General features: G+C 38.7%; 2 protein-coding genes across 4 annotated transcripts in view; one reads left to right on the forward strand and one right to left on the reverse strand.

Annotated features, from left to right (window-relative positions):
- eef2b (eukaryotic translation elongation factor 2b) overlaps nt 1–9,672 on the reverse strand; it is a 10,304-nt gene extending 632 nt beyond the window's left edge. The window contains exons 1-12 of the mRNA XM_052535530.1: nt 9,521–9,672; nt 8,252–8,466; nt 7,055–7,236; nt 6,668–6,879; nt 6,280–6,458; nt 6,057–6,162; nt 5,716–5,968; nt 5,448–5,643; nt 4,358–4,724; nt 3,908–4,261; nt 2,679–2,861; nt 2,469–2,601 (exon numbers count right to left, since the gene is read on the reverse strand). Coding sequence (XP_052391490.1) covers nt 2,469–2,601; nt 2,679–2,861; nt 3,908–4,261; nt 4,358–4,724; nt 5,448–5,643; nt 5,716–5,968; nt 6,057–6,162; nt 6,280–6,458; nt 6,668–6,879; nt 7,055–7,236; nt 8,252–8,466; nt 9,521–9,523 — 2,383 coding nt within the window. The 5' untranslated portion in view covers nt 9,524–9,672. The remainder of the gene's footprint in view (nt 1–2,468; nt 2,602–2,678; nt 2,862–3,907; nt 4,262–4,357; nt 4,725–5,447; nt 5,644–5,715; nt 5,969–6,056; nt 6,163–6,279; nt 6,459–6,667; nt 6,880–7,054; nt 7,237–8,251; nt 8,467–9,520) is intronic.
- Nucleotides 9,673–10,481: 809 nt separating this feature from the next.
- On the forward strand, nt 10,482–17,416 carry LOC127938764 (armadillo repeat-containing protein 6). 3 transcript variants are annotated; one of them, XM_052535634.1, is made up of 8 exons: nt 10,482–10,575; nt 11,025–11,162; nt 11,964–12,049; nt 12,136–12,694; nt 14,209–14,354; nt 14,441–14,572; nt 15,666–15,803; nt 16,828–17,416. In XM_052535634.1, the coding sequence occupies exons 2-8, from the start codon at nt 11,042–11,044 to the stop codon at nt 17,038–17,040; spliced, it is 1,395 nt and encodes a 464-aa protein (XP_052391594.1). In that variant the 5' UTR covers nt 10,482–10,575; nt 11,025–11,041; the 3' UTR covers nt 17,041–17,416. The 3 variants fall into 3 exon arrangements, with proteins under 3 accessions (XP_052391594.1, XP_052391585.1, XP_052391576.1); XM_052535625.1 differs by having other exon boundaries at nt 10,509–10,668; XM_052535616.1 differs by lacking the exon at nt 10,482–10,575 and adding an exon at nt 10,583–10,742.
- Nucleotides 17,417–17,996: the final 580 nt, after the last annotated feature.

Here is a 17,996-nt window from a genome sequence, read left to right on the forward strand (position 1 = left end):
AAATTTTTTTAAACGACAAACTTTAAAATTATACTAGGATTAAGTTAAATTAAAAGATTATACTAATAAAATTACACTACCATTACAATTATTCTAGTGTAAAAAAAAAAAAAAAACCTAACACCATTACAATTCGTGAATATTAACACAAAAGAAAACAAAGTAAAAAAAAAATAAATAAAAAAATATACATCTCAGTAAAAGGACACTTGGTAAATAGATGCCATTAAACCCCACTTAAATACACCCTCTGTGTTATGTGTTCATTAATTTGGAGTTTCAGTGTGAAATTATAACAAATATACAATTAATCACAATTAATAAAAAATGTGTGATTAGTTATTTTTTTAAACGATTGAGCGCTGATGTTAACATTTCAAAGATGTTATTCTTGGTATATTTGTTTTTTAACTGCTTAAAAAAAAAAAAAAAAAAAAACACTACAAACATTGAAGTTATACTAGTATTAAGTTAAATTAAATTTTTTTTAACTCAAATTATACTAGGATCTAGTTAAATTAAAGATGCTACTAATAAAATTATACCATTTCAATTATTCTAGTGAAAAAAATTTACAATTCGTGATATACAAAAGGAAACACCAAGTTATAAAAAAAAAAAAAAAAAAAAATTACCAAATTACCACTCCTAAAGAAATTAATAAAATAAAAAAAATTGCTTGTGTAACTGACAGTGAGAGTTATTTGACCGATTCAATCCAAAAACTAGAAACCGATCTGAACAGTTGAAGTGTAAAAGCAGGTCCTAAACGTGTTGAACTTGAGTGAGTCAGGAACAGTGTTGTGGGTAACGCGTTACAAAGTAACGCGTTAGAGTACTCTAATTACTTTTTTCCTGAAATTTGTAACTTAACGCGTTAGTTTCGTGCGTAAGTAATCAGTAACTTCGTTATTTTTTTAAAAAAAGTAATCCGTTATTTTAAGGAAAGGAAAATCCCGACTGCAGCCTGCTCTTTGTCAGACAGTAGTCCTAGGTCTACTGTGCCACCTGCGGATGTATCAGTGGAGCCGAAGCTCTGTGATCGTAAAGTCAATGGCTGTGATGCGTCTGTGCCCTGCGCCTGACCCTGTGTGTGTGTGGGGCTTTTTTTTTTTTTTCGAACTCCCGGCAAGATAGCAGAGAGGACAGCGTTTGGTTTATGGAAGTACGCACATTATTTTCAATTTGTCAACGAAAAAGAAAAGAACATAACGGTAAGATGCACGCTCTGCTTTGGTGAAAAGCTTCTGTCGAACGCCAAAAATTCTACCTCAAATTTATCGCTACGTTTTAATCACTACTTTGAAGAGTAAATGTAAGAGAACTGTGTTAAAGCGAATTTAGGCTTGTGACTGTGAGTGACACTTTAATAATAATTAGTTCGGCTATTAAGCAATTTGTCATTTGCCTGTGTGGCAGTGAAGGATTTAATTCGGTTTGTTATTTTTGTTTGACAGGCAGATGTTAATTTCTGTTAGATCGTTGGCTGGCTGGTTGTTCATCATTTCTAAATGGATTTAAATCTGCAAGCCTGTTTAAGGTTGTGTTTACAAGTAAGCATACTTGTACTTTGATAACTGCATTATTTAAAGTTAAAGAAAAATCAGGAGTTATCTTGTGGTGCTCATAATATACAGTAGCCTAGGCTACCCGGGCTGGGTAACGTTAGGTGCGAATTTTGATTAATAATATGTTCTGTGATAAATAAATAAAACGCCATGTGGAATAGCCGATTGCTGACTGTCTTTCCTGTTATTGTTATCCTGCAGTGTTAATTTAGTCGGATGACTGACGTTATTCATTGTCGGGAGTCACAACTTCTAGGTGCATTTAAAGGGGCCAGGGGCTGTGTCTGTCATGTGTCGTGTGTGAGCCGCTGCAAACGGCTTTTAATTTTTGGTAACGCATGAGTACTCTAACGCGTTACTTTTATGAATAGGTAACGCTGTATCATAACTGATTACTTTTAATTGATGGTAACGTTGTAACCTAACTAACTACTTTCCAAAGTAACTATACCCAACACTGGTCAGGAATCACTCTGATGATGAATCTCCTCTACACTGCTGGCGCTGGATGTCTGTTGTCTGACAGAGAGATGGACACAATAGAAACACGAGCTGAACGTTTTCTCTCTCTCAGCACTTTCATTCAGACTCGGCCTGAATCGGTCCGTGACTCCGGACTGAAATGAGTCCATGACAAAGGCTGACTCGGGTTTGCTCACACGGGTTTAAAAGATTAACAAGGACACAATAAATGACACTGTCGTCTTCTGTAGAGCTGAATCAACACTGAACGAAACGGCTGACATCACTTTACTACAGCTACACTCTTCTCTGTTTATTACTGAAGCGGTCTCTTTGGAGAAAACCGGTCTGAATTCAAGTGAAGCGGAGCACAGCCAGTGGAGGTTTGGTATGCACACATTAGCTTCGGTAGAAAGCTCATTCAATGTGATGACTTACCGAAAGACTCATTGACGGGCAGGAAGGCCTTAACGACAAACATAGGTGTCCCCATGACCTGAGACTCCTCGAAGACGTGTCCTCTCTTCCTGTTCAGCACACCGTAGATGCCTCCGACCACCTGCTCCGGACACTGCGAGAGGAAGAGAGACGCGGGTGAGAGACTGGAGATCCCAGCGTGAGGTGCGTCTGAAGGACGAGGCGTCTCACCTGGATCTCCACCAGGTACACGGGCTCCATGAGCCGGGGCTCGGCCGTCAGCTGGCAGGCGTACAGCACCCTGCGGGCCGTGGGGATGATCTGACCCCCGCCGCGGTGGATGGCGTCCGTGTGGAGGGTCACGTCGTGGACGTCGAAGCGGACCGCACGCATGTTCTCTTCACACAGCACACCCTGAGCACAGAAACACAGCGGGACATCAAGAACAGAACCAGGAGCAAGACCGCCTCAAACAAGGGAACAAATCCCAACAAAAGAATCATATATATACATATTTTTTTTTTTAGTATTTAATAACTTCTAATTGTTTGCATTTTAATACAAATAATAAAAAGAATTAATACAAATACCTTTGTTTTTATCATTGCATTTTATTTTTATGAAAAAATACAATAATATCAAGCATTAATAAAACCGCAAAAGCTTACAAAAAAATGTATAACTATAAAAATAATTACGTTTGCATAACAGGTGTTAACAAGTGTTACAGTCTTAGGACTAGAATACAAATAAACAAAATATACACCATTTTATTGGTTTGTATTTTTTTATTTTACTTCTAGTAATTAAAAATAAAAATCAAGTCATTAACGAATACAAATGTGATTTTTTTGTTTGTTTTCTAGAAATACAAAAATCAGAACTCGCAAAAAAATAAATGCACTTGTTTTTATTGTATTTTATTTGAAAAAATTAAAGTGCTGTAAAACAGCAAAAATTTGAATAAAATATTTTATTATTATTACTTATTTGCTTGTATCGTTTCTATATCGCATTAATTTTAAATGAATAAAAATATTACACTAAAACATTCTACAATTGAAAGTTTAGGACAAGGTCTCAAAAGTGAATATAACAAAATCAATATTTTTATGGTTTGTTTTTGGATTGTTCTAGAAATACAAAAAGCGGAACGTCAAAAAAAAAAGTCTAATTGACGCCATTTAAAAAAAAATTAATAAAAAGCAAAAATCCTAATAAAATATTTTAATATTAATACTTTGTGTGCATAGTTTCTATTATTTAGATATTAATTTATTTTAAATGGATATAATTATTCCACAGTGTAACGTTGAGCAGCATGTCTCAGTATTGCAGGTGTGCGCAGGTCTCAGATATTAGGTGTGATCCATCACTTCTTCAGAGTGGTGCATGGTTTCTCCTCACAGACCAGCAGCACATCAAGAGCAGCGCTAGTAAACCAGACCCGAACATCTCACCTCTTTAGTGGCCCACTGGAAGCCCGCCACGACGCTGTCCTTGATCTCGTTCAGGTACTGCACTCCTTTGGTCACGTCCATCAGGAGGTTGGGTCCGGTTCCGTCGGGGCCGAAGCACCAGATCTTACGGGCCTCGGTGACCTCCCACTCGTATTTGTCGGCCAGGTAGCGTGCTCGGGCCTTGAGCTCCTGACGGGACGTCACGTCGCCCTTGTCGATGTCTTCGGCGAGACCGTCGGGGAACGGCCTGGCCTTCATGTACAGACGGTTGTGTTTGTTCGGAGACTTGGACAAACACATCTGGTCTGATTCTTCGCTGACCGTCTCCCTGTAGGACACGACGGGGTCTGATTTCTGTTGGACAACCAGACACAGGTTACATGCATTTCAGTTTATTGCCCCTTCAGCTTCAAAAGCTACGAGGAGACTGATATGGATTCAACTGCGCACCTTCAGCGGGATGCAAGCGTGGTCCTCCTCCAGATCTTTAAGGCAGATCTCCAGATGCAGTTCTCCAGCGCCGGCGATGATGTGCTCTCCGGACTCCTCGATGATGCACTGCACCATGGGGTCAGACTTGGCCAGGCGTTTGAGTCCCTCCACCAGTTTGGGAAGGTCAGCGGGGTTCTTGGCCTCCACTGCTACTCTGACCACAGGGCTGACGCTGAACTTCATCACACGCATGTTGTGTGCCTGCTCGAAAGTTGTGATGGTCCCGGTCTTCACCAGAAACTGGTCCACACCAACCAGACCCACGATGTTACCACAAGGCACGTCCTCAATGGGCTCCACATAGCGCCCCATCATCAAAATGGTCCTGAAATAAAAGAAAAGCTGTGCTTTAGAAACGTTAATTAGTGATGCACTGTATTTCAGCAAGTGGAAGAACCATTACAACCAATAAAAATCATTCAATAATAAATCACTTTGAAGAAAACGTCACTAAACTTTATTTGCAGCACACCTAATGTCCAATAATATCCGTGGTTCATTACTTTTTATATTCATTTGATTCAAATTGTCAATTTTAAATACAATAAAATGTCGTCTACACATTATTTTTGATGCACATTCATTATATGGTTTAATGCATGTTTAAATCTGTCATGAAGTTATTAAAGCCACCATTTAATTATATTTCACCAACAAATTGAAGTAGAAAAAAAAAAAACTTGTGCAATTCAAATGACCCGCTCATTTAGAGCGACTATCATTAAATAAAATAATTAAAATGTACATACTTTTCAGCCCAAATGCTTCCTAAACATTTGGTTTCGCCTCAGAACAATCTCATTTAATGCACATGAAATAAATGATTTTACAGCGTTTAACATTTAAACATTAGTTATTAAGTGTGCATGTTAGTCCACAGTACATTAATTGTGAATATTACATTTAACATGAATAAATGCTGAATGAGTACAGCTCACAGAACTTCTCAAATTAAACGTTTTTAAGTGTTAGCAATATAAATAAAGCGACTTTAAGTCGTGGCTAAATGAAAACTAGTTGGTGTTAATGAGTCAGGAGTAATGCACACCTCTGGATGGGTTTCAGATAGAGATCCTCTTTTTTCCCAGGGGTGAAGTTTGGTCCCATGATACGCACTTTCTGCCCAGTGGACACCACGCCAGAGAACACGCGTCCGAAAGCATAGAAACGACCCTTATCTGTGGTCGGCACCATCTTTGAGATGTACATCATGAGGGGAGCCTTCGGGTCACAGTTCTTGATACCTGCGCAGAACACAAACTAAGAATCACACACACTTCAAACGCAACACACACCTGAGAACACGCGTGTCGTACCCATAGCAGCTTCATCATCTCCTGGCCCTTCGTAAAGCAGCTCGCAGCGGTACTTCTGGGCCGTGACGGGAGACGGCAGGTGGATGGTGATCATCTGAAGCAGAGCTTCTCCGGCGGGCAGCCAGCGACGCATCACGGCCTTCAGCAGAGGCTTGCCTTCCTTATCCTTGTCCTCCGTGTCCAGCTTGATGTCCAGCTTCTCGATCAGCTTGGCGGCTTCGTCCTTCTTGAAGTTCATGATGGCATCGAACACCTGGGGATGGAGGAAGTGAGGTGTGATCACCGGTGGATCAGAAGGAGACCTGCTCTAGTGTTTGAGGCTAACAGAAGACGAGGGGTACCTTGAAGATGGGGTCCAGGATGAGCTGGGCGAAGGTGCGGGGCAGTTTCTTTCCATCGGGGCCGTTGGCAGTCTTGCTGAACTTACCGGTGGCTGGGTCAAAATACCTGCACGAGCAGCAGAGAATGAGTAACATGCAACAAACCTAAAGGTCTAATTTACAACACCACTTAAAAAGGTTTACTGAAGTTTCATCAGCTGAAACTGAACTGACTGAATCTCACCTGTCACCCCAGAGCTTCTTCATCATGTCCTCCACTTTCTTACAGCGTTCAGCTGCGCTCAGCTGACCTTCACCTTTAGCAGCGAACTTGGCCACGTACATCTCTGCAAACTGCTTCAGAGTGAAAGCCCAGCCGTGAAGACCGGATCCGAAACCCACGGTACCGATCACCGGATCGATCTGAGAGAAAGAGCGAGAGATGAGCACAAACAGTCCAGCTAAAGGAACAGATATAAGAGACTACGGCTCAGAAATCACTTCAGGATCAGCGCTGGTCTCAGATATTCTGGTTAGTTGTTCATCAGCTCATCAGAGTGGTGCATGGTTTCTCCTCACAGACCACACGGTGTATTTTAACCCTTCATATAAACAAAGGAGCGTGTTCTCACCATGATGTTTCCCATTGGTCCACCCTCGTCCTCTCCGTAGGTGGAGATGACGACGTTGACGTTCTCCACGATGCGCTGGAAGGTTTGGAACAGCTCCTCGGGCTCCAGCTGCAGCTCCAGCAGGGCACGGTCCATCTTATTCATCATCAGCACGGGCTTAATGCGCTCGGCGATGGCCTGTCTCAGCACCGTCTCGGTCTGCACGCACACACCTGAGCACAAGAGGCATTTAACATCCTGGAAATCGATGCATCTTACATTGCAAAATGCAAGACTTGTGGTCCAAATGAAGGCATTAATTTAAGGAAGGGAGACTTCAGAGCAGCATTAACCCTATGTAGGCCACACCAATGACCGCTCGATGTATAACCACAGTAAAAGGTTTACCTGAGACACAGTCCACCACAACCAGCGCTCCATCAGTGACACGCAGCGCAGCCGTGACCTCGGAGGAGAAGTCCACGTGGCCGGGAGAGTCAATCAGGTTAATGAGGAAACCAGATCCATCCTTGCACTGCTTGATGAAGGCCAGATCGTTTTCGGACAGCTCGTAGTACATGGAGATGGCACTGAGAAATAGGCACAACAGAGGGAAATCAACAACCAGCTCTTTGTGCATCAACATTAGACTCTCAGCTTGGCTTGTGTTTGTTGTAATGAGCACGTCACAGATGATTGGCTACTATTAACTCGGAGTTTGGGTCATTTAGTGATAACTGAATTCGACAGGGTTTATTTTTCTATAAGCAATAAGAAAATACATCGTAAATGACTTAAACCGCTTGCACTTTTTCCCCTTCCTCACTACAGATATCTAAAGTTTTAAATGGTGAGTTTTACTGAATGACGCACTTTAGGTTTTCTTTATTAGCGAAGCAAGCTCAAATATTTGACCTTCTTGATTTACCATATTTTAGTTAAGTTAAATGGTTTAAACTTTCACACCACAGTTGCATTTTGCATTGTGATTTTATGACAATATATTGTTAAAACCCTAACAAAAAGGAATAACTACAATATGACTCGATGCCATAAAACACTGAAAATGCAGTTAAACAACCTTTGATTTTCATGCACATCATAAACACCCTTCTGAACTCGGTTTCTAGTCATGCATGTTGCTTTTTAATCTAATTGCATTTAATGCAAACAACTGCCATTTTAATTACGTGATATTGTCAGCAGAGGTTGACCGATAACTGATTTTACCGATACAGATTAATAAACCGATAGTTTTTAAAACTGATTCACGACAAACTAAAAATAGCGCTTTAAAATGCCCTGATTTCAAAATTTAGTTATGCATGGCGATGTATACATCTATTTAGTTGCATTTTTACAGTCTTACAATTTAAAAAATCCCTGAAACTTACAAGCTTAGTTATGCATGAAAAGGCTTACATTTAATTGCATTTTTATAGGTTTACATATTTAAAAAAAATCTAATACTTTCAGATTTAGTTATGCATTATTTTCATATACTTACATTTTTGACAGATGCATGATACTGTTTAGATGCATATAATTGCATTTTATTTACGGTCTAGCGATCTTTAAGTCCCTGGACATTTGCTGGCGTCTTACGTGGATTTGATGGTGATGCAGCGCTCTTGCTCGTCTTTGCGTGTGTCAGTGAAGCGCGTCTCTCCGGCGCGGGCCGATGCGATGATTCCAGCCTTGGACACCAGAGAGTCGGTCAGTGTAGATTTCCCGTGGTCCACGTGCGCAATCACGGACATGTTACGGATGTTGGACTTCTTGTCCATGATGGCACGGATCTGGTCGACTGTGAAGTTCACCTGGAGGAGACACATTTGACATTCATCATCCAAACTCATTTCACACTCAAAACAAAACACTTCTGCATCTGACCAGAGTAGACCGTACACACATTTTCAATGTAGAGACTGAGAGCTCTCGGACTAAATCTAAAATATCTTAAACTGTTGAGAAGATGAACGGAGGCCTCACGGGTTTGTAATGACATGAGTCATTAATGACTCACCCTTCTCGTTTTTGGGTGAACTAACCCTTTAACAAGCCTGATGAGTGACAACTTTGATTAAATTGAGATTTCAAGAGGAGCATTGCAGAGCATCAACATTTCTAAAACGCATTTGTGTGGAATTGTGGCCATCTATAGAGAGCAAATTAGACATTTAGATGTTATTAGATTGAACATGACACCTGTTCAGAAGAGACTGTACATTATTTAGCCGCGGTAAACGCAATGTCTTTTACTCAAAGGCCCCACTGAATTATTCTACGCTTTCACTGCGCAAACAATAGACGGCCACGTGCGTGAAGAACCGCACGTGCGGGACAGACAGTAACATGTGACCCCCGTGAACCGGTTTTAAACACACCCGACACTGCCGTTATACCAACCGGCAAAGAGACCGAAACCGCTCAAAGGCCATCACAAACAGGAAACTAGTAACGGGATTAAAACACTAGGATATTAGGTTACAAAACTGACAACGGAGGTTTTCGGATGCGGTTTTCCTCAAACACGCGATACTTTCCACAATACGTGGCACGGTTAGCTAACATGCTAACGAGGCCCAGCCTGACAAACGCCGGTAAAACAAACCGAGAGACTCAAAATTAGGCGTTAAAGGTCGTTGAATATATAATAAACTTGCTATTATAGAATCAGAAACAATAAATATCTGGTAAAGCGTTACAGGAAAGAAATCAAGTCGCTGCCATTCTGTTTTGAGGGAAACTAGCCGGAATTTTCCCGCCCGCATCTTACAAAAAAAAAACGTTAGACGCAGAAATATCGTGTCAGAAATTTAATTCTACCCGCTGCACAACTGTATCGAGTCAATTAGTACATCTTATACGTACCATTTTGACAGATGGATCAAGATTCACTAGGCACTGATTTTACAATAGAGCGCGCTGCCTTCCGCTGGTGGGGACAGGCAGGGGAGAAGGACGCGTCACGCCGCTGCGCGCTTTTATATTCAGGCCGCGCGTTCAGCGTTGCGTCATGACGCACAAGACACGCTGTTTTCTTTGGCTCCTCCTAGCGTCACACACAAGCAAAATGACTGAAAAATCGAAATTAAATAAATAAACAGTAGTTATATAAGTAAATAAATATTTAAATAGTCACATCCATAAACATACACTTTAAATAGGAAATGTAGCTGGCTAATAATTATAAATAGTCGCATTCATGCTCATATATGGACATTAATTGTATAATATTGAAATAAATAATTCAAAAAAGTATAAACAAATAAATAAATAGTCACATTCATGCTCATATTTTTGAGAGACATTTTTTCTTGCAATTCTGACTTTTTTTCCTCGCAATTCTGACTTGTCTCACAAATGCGAGTTTGTATCTAGCAATTTTGACTTTTTTTCCGCAATTCTGACTGTGAGTTTGACTTTTGTTCTTGATTTTTTCCCCTCATAATTCTAGCATTTTTTTCAGAAATGTGAGATAAAGATTATTACTATTCTAACTTTACTTTATTTCTCAGAACCGTGAGTTTAAATCTCGCAGTTCTGAGTTTTTTCGAATTTGTATATATTTTTTAAATTCAGTGTTGGAAACGGGCTTCCATTCATGATACAATATTATAAATAGTATTTGTGGTCAAAAAAATAATAATCCAAGACTGATGTGCGAAGAGGGACAGTACATTAATCAAAATGTAAATGTACCCAAGTTAACCTAAAGGATAATTTTCATTGGCAGTTTTATTTCGTTGAAATTGCACTCGTTTATTAATAATATGAAAAAAATACTTTTTTACCCATCCGCACCCGTATGTATATTAAATGAAGCGGAACATATTTCTCTCACAAAACTCACCCGAGCCACAATAAAGGAGACGCAACCTCACACTCTGCCCTAATTCGCGAAGCGTTTGCGTCAGTAAAATGCCGTACGTTCAGGCTCTGTTCTTTTACTGTCTATGGCTCTGTTCTCAGCTTACGTTGTTAGCGTACCGCCCGCTGTTCTTCTTTCAGTAGGATTGGTGAGGTTTTGTTTTGCTTTGTGTCCCAGTTAGCGTCATGTGTAGGTAGTACAACTTACATCAAGTGGCTTAAGGTAATAAATAATGTTTCTGTGTTTGCCACGCTTTGATTGCAGTGAATTGTGTACCATCTGACAACATCAGTGATGTTGTCAGATGCTAATATGTTAGATATAGCATGATACTGAGTGAATGCTTTCTGCTATGGTAGGCTAAAGGTACTTGTATTATTACCATGGTAGGTTTCTAAAAACTATGGTGACACCATAGTTTCATATAACCTTCGTTTCATGTCCTGAACTGATAACCAAATACAGGCAAACATACGTAAATCTAATGAATGCATTGGTGGTCAGGCAGAAGCAGTGACGTCATGGCCTCGCGCAGGATCACACAGGAGACCTTCGATGCAGTGGTCAGAGAAAACCTCGAGGAGTTTGACCTGGACGAGAGCGAAGCTCTGAAGGAGGCCATCGAGCAGTTTGAGTCTCAGGGTGAGCTATTAAAAACATTAAAAGATACTTTAGTTTACTCTCATGTGTCTGCTTAATTATTTTGTGCAACCTTAGTGAATATATGCAGATGTATGTATATTGATTATAACTTTTTTAATTTTGAGATTTATCTAATATACATTTTTTTGTATCACATAAATACAACATTAAGTGAGCTTATGTGAGAAACATTCAAAAACATTAATTATTCTAAACCGTTGACAGAAGTAAATTAATTAATTAGTTAATAAATTAATAGTCATATTCATGCACACAAAAATTCTTAAATATTATAAAACTAATGTCCTGTTTGAGGGACATTGATTGTATATTATTTAAGTAAATAACAGAATAAATTTAGAAACAAATAAAGATATAGTCACACTCATGCACATGTTTTTACACACTTTTTTTAAATAAACAATATCACTATTTTAACTATATTTTTTATTTAATAAATGCAGACCTAGATAGCTAAAAAGGCATATTTAAAAAAAAAATATATATTCTTAACATTTGGCCTTTTTGACTGCAGTGCAACATGCTGAACTCTATCTAAAAAAAGTTTTATCAACATTTACCTACTTATTTTTAAAACTATTATTCCCTTTAAAAGCAAGCAACAATATATAACCTAATTTGATAATGCTGTTGAAAAATATCAGTAAAAACATTCCACCATTACGAGCTTGTGGTTGAATTTCAAGTGATCTAGAAAAGTATGAATCATATGTTCATTCATGATAAATGCACACAGATCTAGATATATGATGATAAAGTGATTTTGATTTGTCCTCACAGGTGTGGATCTCAGCTATATTGTTAAAGTAGTTCCCAAAGTTTGTTCTGAAGAAAACGCCGAGAATCAAACCCACGAGGTTCTTCAGGTACGTCTCCACACACGATGTTTTGCTGCAGGACTGAAGGACTTGTAGGTTTTGTGTTTAACATGTTCTCGGCGGTGTATTTTCAGGTTTTAGAGTCTCTCAAAAGCGCATCGTCTGCATCAGTTCTGGAGGATCTGAGGGTCTTCACCCAGCAGTGCTCTCTCGGCTTCGCACAGCGATTCCTGGCCGCTCAAAAAGAGGCGTATCCCGTGATCCTCGCCTGCTGCCAGAGAGCCGCTGGAGAGAAGGAAGCCCTCTCCGTGGCTCTGGCCGCGCTCTCGGCGCTAACCGACGGCCAGCCGGATCTCCTGGACGCGGAAGGACGAGAGTTTATGATCAGCGTTTTAACCGCGCACCAGAAAGACGCCGCTCTCAGCTGTCTGTGTTTCCGCCTCGTGAGAAACTTCTGTGTGAAGCACGAGAACAACCGGCAGAATCTGGTGAAGGCAGGCGTGCTCCCGCTGCTCACCGCCAGCATCACACGACACATCCAGCACCCCGAGGTCGTGAGGGAGGCCTGTGTCGCGCTCAGGGTCATGACCTTTGACGACGACGTGCGTGTGGCCTTCGGAAGCGCTCATGAACACGCCAGGATGATCGTGCAGGAGCACAACGGACTCAAAGTGATCGTTGAAGCTGCGAAAGGTGAGCCGAGTTTCCTCTGGGCATGCAACGAGAAATAAATGCAGTGAGAAATAATATCTGCATGGATTATACAGCCCTGGTTGTTAATAAAAAAAATCAGATGAATTGCATAAAAGGCCTTATATTTTCTAATTGGATAAAGCTGAGTTACAAAAATATCAGTTGTGATATTTAAAAAAACATTTTTAGTGAACTCTTGGCCTTCTGGAAGGTATATTAATTCACTGAACATGTACTCAATACTTGGTAGGGGTTTCCTTTTGCTTTAATTACTGCCTCAATCCGGCGTGGCATGGAGGTGATCAGTTTGTGTCTCTGCTGAAGTGGTCTGAAGCACAGGTTTCTTTGACAGGGGTCTTCAGTTCATCTGCATTGTTTGGTCTCTTGTTTCTCATCTTCCTCTTGACAATAGCTCATAGATTCTCTCTGGGGTTCAGGTCTGGTGACAAACACCATGGTCGTTTAACCAACTTTTGGTGCTTTTGGCAGTGTGGGAAGGTGTCAAATCCTGCTGGAAAATGAAATCAGCGTCTTCAGAAAGCTGGTCAGCAGAAGGAAGCATGAAATGCTCCAAGATTTCTTGGTAAACGGGTGCAGTGACTTTGGATTTCAGAAAACACAATAGACCCAACAGCAGCAGATGACATTGCACCCCGAATCATCACCGACTGTGGAAACTTAACACTGTACTTACTCTGGGCTATGAGCTTCTCCAGCCTTCCTCCAGCCTCCAGGACCTTGGTTTCCAAATGAAACACAAAACTTGCTCTCATCTGAAAAGAGGACTTTGGACCACTGGGCAACAGTACAGTTCTTCTTCTCCTTAGCCCAGGTAAGACGCCTCTGATGTTGTCTGTGGTTCAGTAAATCTCTCGACACGTCTGTGTGTGGTGCTCTTGACCCCTTGACCCCAGCCTCAGTCCATTCCTTGTGAAGTTCACTCAAATTCTTGAATCCAGTTTGCTTGACAATCCTCACAAGGCTGCGGTTCTCTTGGTTGGTTGTGCATCTTTTCCTTCCAGTCAACATTCTGTTAACATGCTTTGATACAGCACTCTGTGAACAGCAGCTTCTTTCTATATTGTGAATTATTATTATTATTATTATTATTATTATTATAAAAAAAGATGTAATGTAAGCAATGCATTAGGATTTTTTTGATACTAGTATAATATTTTGTAGATTTACGTGTATATGGTGATAAAGTGATCTGATTTGTTGAATTGCAAAAAAAAAAACAATTATATTACCTAAATTGATGCTAAGTAAAAAAAAATCAATGAAGATTTGATATATATAAATGGAGAATACAAGACTTATTCACTGCACAAATTGTTTTAAAATAAAAAATGCAACAAAATGCATTTTGTGTAATAATATTAATATTATAATATTTTAATATAATAATATTTTGTGAGAAATTATGACAGACACTATTTTATGTTTGCATGCAGCACAGCAGATTTAGAAACGTGAAGCAGTGCTGATGAATGTTGATGATGTGTTGTCTTCAGCTCACCCAGAGAACCCGTCAGTGCTCAGTGAACTCTGTGGGACTCTGTCCCGTCTGGCCGTGAGAGACGAGTTCTGTCAGGACATCGTAGACCTGGGGGGCCTGAGGTTCATGATCACGCTCCTGGCCGACAGTCTGGACCGTCCGGTGAGCTGAGGATCAGTGAGAGCTTCAGCTTCAGCTCCTGTGAACACAAACCAATCTCTTGTTGTTGTGATGCGTCTGTCTTCCAGGAGCTTGTGAAGCAGGTGCTCGGCGCACTGAAGGCCATCGCTGGAAACGATGATGTCAAAGATGCCATTGTGAATGGCGGTGGGGCGGAGCTAATCGTCATGGCGATGAACCGTCACATGACCAATGCACAGGTGTGTCCTCCCAAGTGCAATAAAATGCCAATTATTATTATCTCCAGTTGTAAACTGCTTTTAAAATTAGTGTATTTTTATATAATAATATTAATAAATGAATGGTTTCATAGAAAATTTGTTAATTTCTTGATTTAGAGAAATGTTTAATCATTTATTTTCATATATAAATAAAGAAAAAACAATAATTATTCAAATAAATAAATAAAAATAAATTAAATTTATATAATAAAATAAATAAATAATAAATATTAACATTAATAAAATAATATAAATATTAATATAAATAAAATAAAATACATTTATATAAATAAAATAAATAATTAAAATAAACTGACCTAATTAATGATCCAATGATTTGTTGGATGTTGCACTAATGAAGTTAATCTGTGAATCACTTGTGAATTTAAAGGAGTCTGTTCTCAATCTCTGAGTCTCCTCATATTACGTTTACATTACATTTATTCATTTAGAAGACGCTTTTATGCAAAGCAACTTACAGATGAGGAAAGTGGACAAAAAGAGCAATAATATATAAGTGCTATAACAAAGTCTCATTTAGCTTAAACGCAGAACACGTAGCATGGGCTTTTAAATAATAAATAAAAAAGAAAACAGATAGAATAGAGCAAGCTAGTGTTAGAGGTCTTTTTTTTATAATTGGATAATAAATGAAAATAAAATAGAATGCAAAAAGATTAAAAAGGTAGTTAGATTTTTTTTTTTATAGAATAGAATTAGAATAGTGAGTGATACAGTTCGAGGGTCAAATAAAGATGGAAGAGATGTGTTTTAAGCCGATTCTTGAAGATGGCTAAGGACTCAGCTGCTGGGATTGAGTTGAGGAGGTCATTCCACCAGGAGGAACATTTAATTTAAAAGTCCGTAAAAGTTCAATTCAAAATCAATCAATCAAAAGTGACTTTGTGCTTCTTTGGGATGAACAATCAAGCGACGTTCACTTGCAGAACGCAAGCTTCTAGAGGCACATAAGTCTGAAGTAACGAATTTAGGTAAATGTGTGCAGAGCCAGTGGTAGTTTTGTAGACAAACATCAATGCCTTGAATAAACGGAGCTGCTCTGTGTGTTCAGGTGTGTGAGCAGGGATGTGCGGCGCTCTGTGTTCTCGCTCTACGCAAACCCAACAACTGTAAAGCCATCGTGGAGTGCGGCGGAGCGCTGGCGTCCGTGCAGGCCATGAAGAATCACCCGGATAAAGTCAATGTGCAGGTAAAGCATCTGTGTGTTCATGCAGAGACCCATGACCTCTCGCTCTGCCGTTTGAGCTTCAGTAACCGGGATTTCACAATATACCTATAAACCTTTTAAGACTAGGAGAAAATGCATCATTTTGCTCTCAAGGCCTGTTCACATAAAAAACTTTAACTATGCCGGTTCATAGTGTGAAACAGACCTTTAACCGTACATAATGTGAAAATCTAGTTTATTTCTTTCTTTCTTATTCATCACAAAGTACTTTCATGGTGTAAAATGTATTTTTTTTTTTTTATTTTGATTCTTGGTGAATACTTGGTTACGGTTATTATAGTTCAATTAAATAAAATATAGTTAAATAAATTGCATTAAAAGCATTTGCTATTCGAAATTAAATAAACTTTAACATGATAAATAAATAAAAACGCAATTTATTTCAGCTAGTTGCCACAGCAACATTTCTTGTTTTCATTCAGATTAATTTACTAAACATGTAAAACAAATAATAATTAAGAATGACAAAAACACACAACAAAAGTATTAAACTTTTATAATTATATATATATATATATATATTAAGCCTTTTTTGTTGTTGTTGTACATCCTTTCTCTTTGTTTTCTGAAAATAAATAAATAAATAAATGTCTTATTTTATATTAAGAGGCCTTAAATACTACAGTATGTACTTGCATTTAAATTAATAATTTGGAACAATGCACTTATTGTGCACATACATGTTTTTACACTGTACTTGTATTTGAAAAATATATGCATGTAATTTCTGTAATTACGTTTATAATCACACTGACTCCTTAAACCGAACCATAGAACACACATCCCACCTCAATCGCAGCAAAAGTGTTATGCAATACAGTATCAACATAATAAATACATTGCACTTATTTCTTGATGAAAGTACATAGCAGTTAAGGCCACTTAATATAAAGTGTGAGCTAACTAAATAACTGCTAAACCGTGGTTCTTCACATGATGTCGTTCCTGGAAAGCAGAGCTTCAGTGGCTGCCATCTCTGTTTCAGACACAGTCGTGCATGCTGCTGAGGAACCTGGTGGCCCACACGCGTGACTTCAGTCCGCTCATCCTGGACATGGGAGCCGAGGCGCTGATCTTGCAGGCTCTGGCGGCTCACAGGGACTGCGCTGATGTGGGTCGAGCCGCTCTCAGAGACCTCGGCTGTCACGTGGAGCTGAGAGAGCTCTGGACGGGCAAGAAGGGAAGCCTGAGTCACTGATGAACGCCATCACGATCACATCCGAGGACGGCGTGGGATAACTGTGGAGCTCTTACTAAAGCGTCCACATGCACAGATTACAGTGTAGATGTTTTTTAGTTTGTACGAGGGTTTTTATCGTCCAGGAATGACCACTTGTGCTTCGGATTCTGCTGACTGTGAGAATCAAGTGATTCAGAGCTGTGTTGCTGAATTTAACTCTTAATATGTTTAATTTAAAAACCATCATCCCGTCTGCAAAATGTGTGCATTTCATGCTTGTTTTTGACATTTCAAAGTGTTTTATTATTACGCCGAACACTCTTTCATGCACTGAATATGAGTCCCAAGTGTTTTCTCAATCATAAGCTCTGAATAAACCCGCTCTGTACTGGAACTGATGGTGTTTGTGATTAAATCACACTTATGTGTCTATATATTATACATATTCCTTTCCAAAAATGCACCCAAAATGGTACATTTATATTAAAATACCATAGTTATTAAATATACTTGCTACTATAAAATCATAAAAAAATATGTATATATAAATGCAATTATATATAGTTCAATAAGCCAATTTAATTGTTTAAATAAGTTTTATTTTTTATATTTTATGCACATTTTATTCTAAGTATTTTGGTAAATAATATAATTGCTTTAATAGCTTTTTTTATTATAGTTTTGCAAAGGTGTTGTGGTAGAGTAGTGGTATTAGATATTAATACACATAAATATGTCATGGATATTGATTATTAAAACTAAAACCATACATTATTCTTGTCACTTAAAATAAAATGGAAATTAACTGAACTAAAGTAAAATATATATACTGTATATATAAAACCTAAACTTATTTTATATTTATTCATGTTTTTTAGTTTAGTTTAAAATGTTAGTTTATTATTTTATGTATTTTAATTTAGTTTAAGTTGATGTAACAAACTAAATATATATATATATATAATGACTTTTGA

The sequence above is a fragment of the Carassius gibelio genome, chromosome A2 (assembly GCF_023724105.1).
Source record: "Carassius gibelio isolate Cgi1373 ecotype wild population from Czech Republic chromosome A2, carGib1.2-hapl.c, whole genome shotgun sequence".
Lineage (NCBI taxonomy): Eukaryota > Metazoa > Chordata > Actinopteri > Cypriniformes > Cyprinidae > Carassius > Carassius gibelio.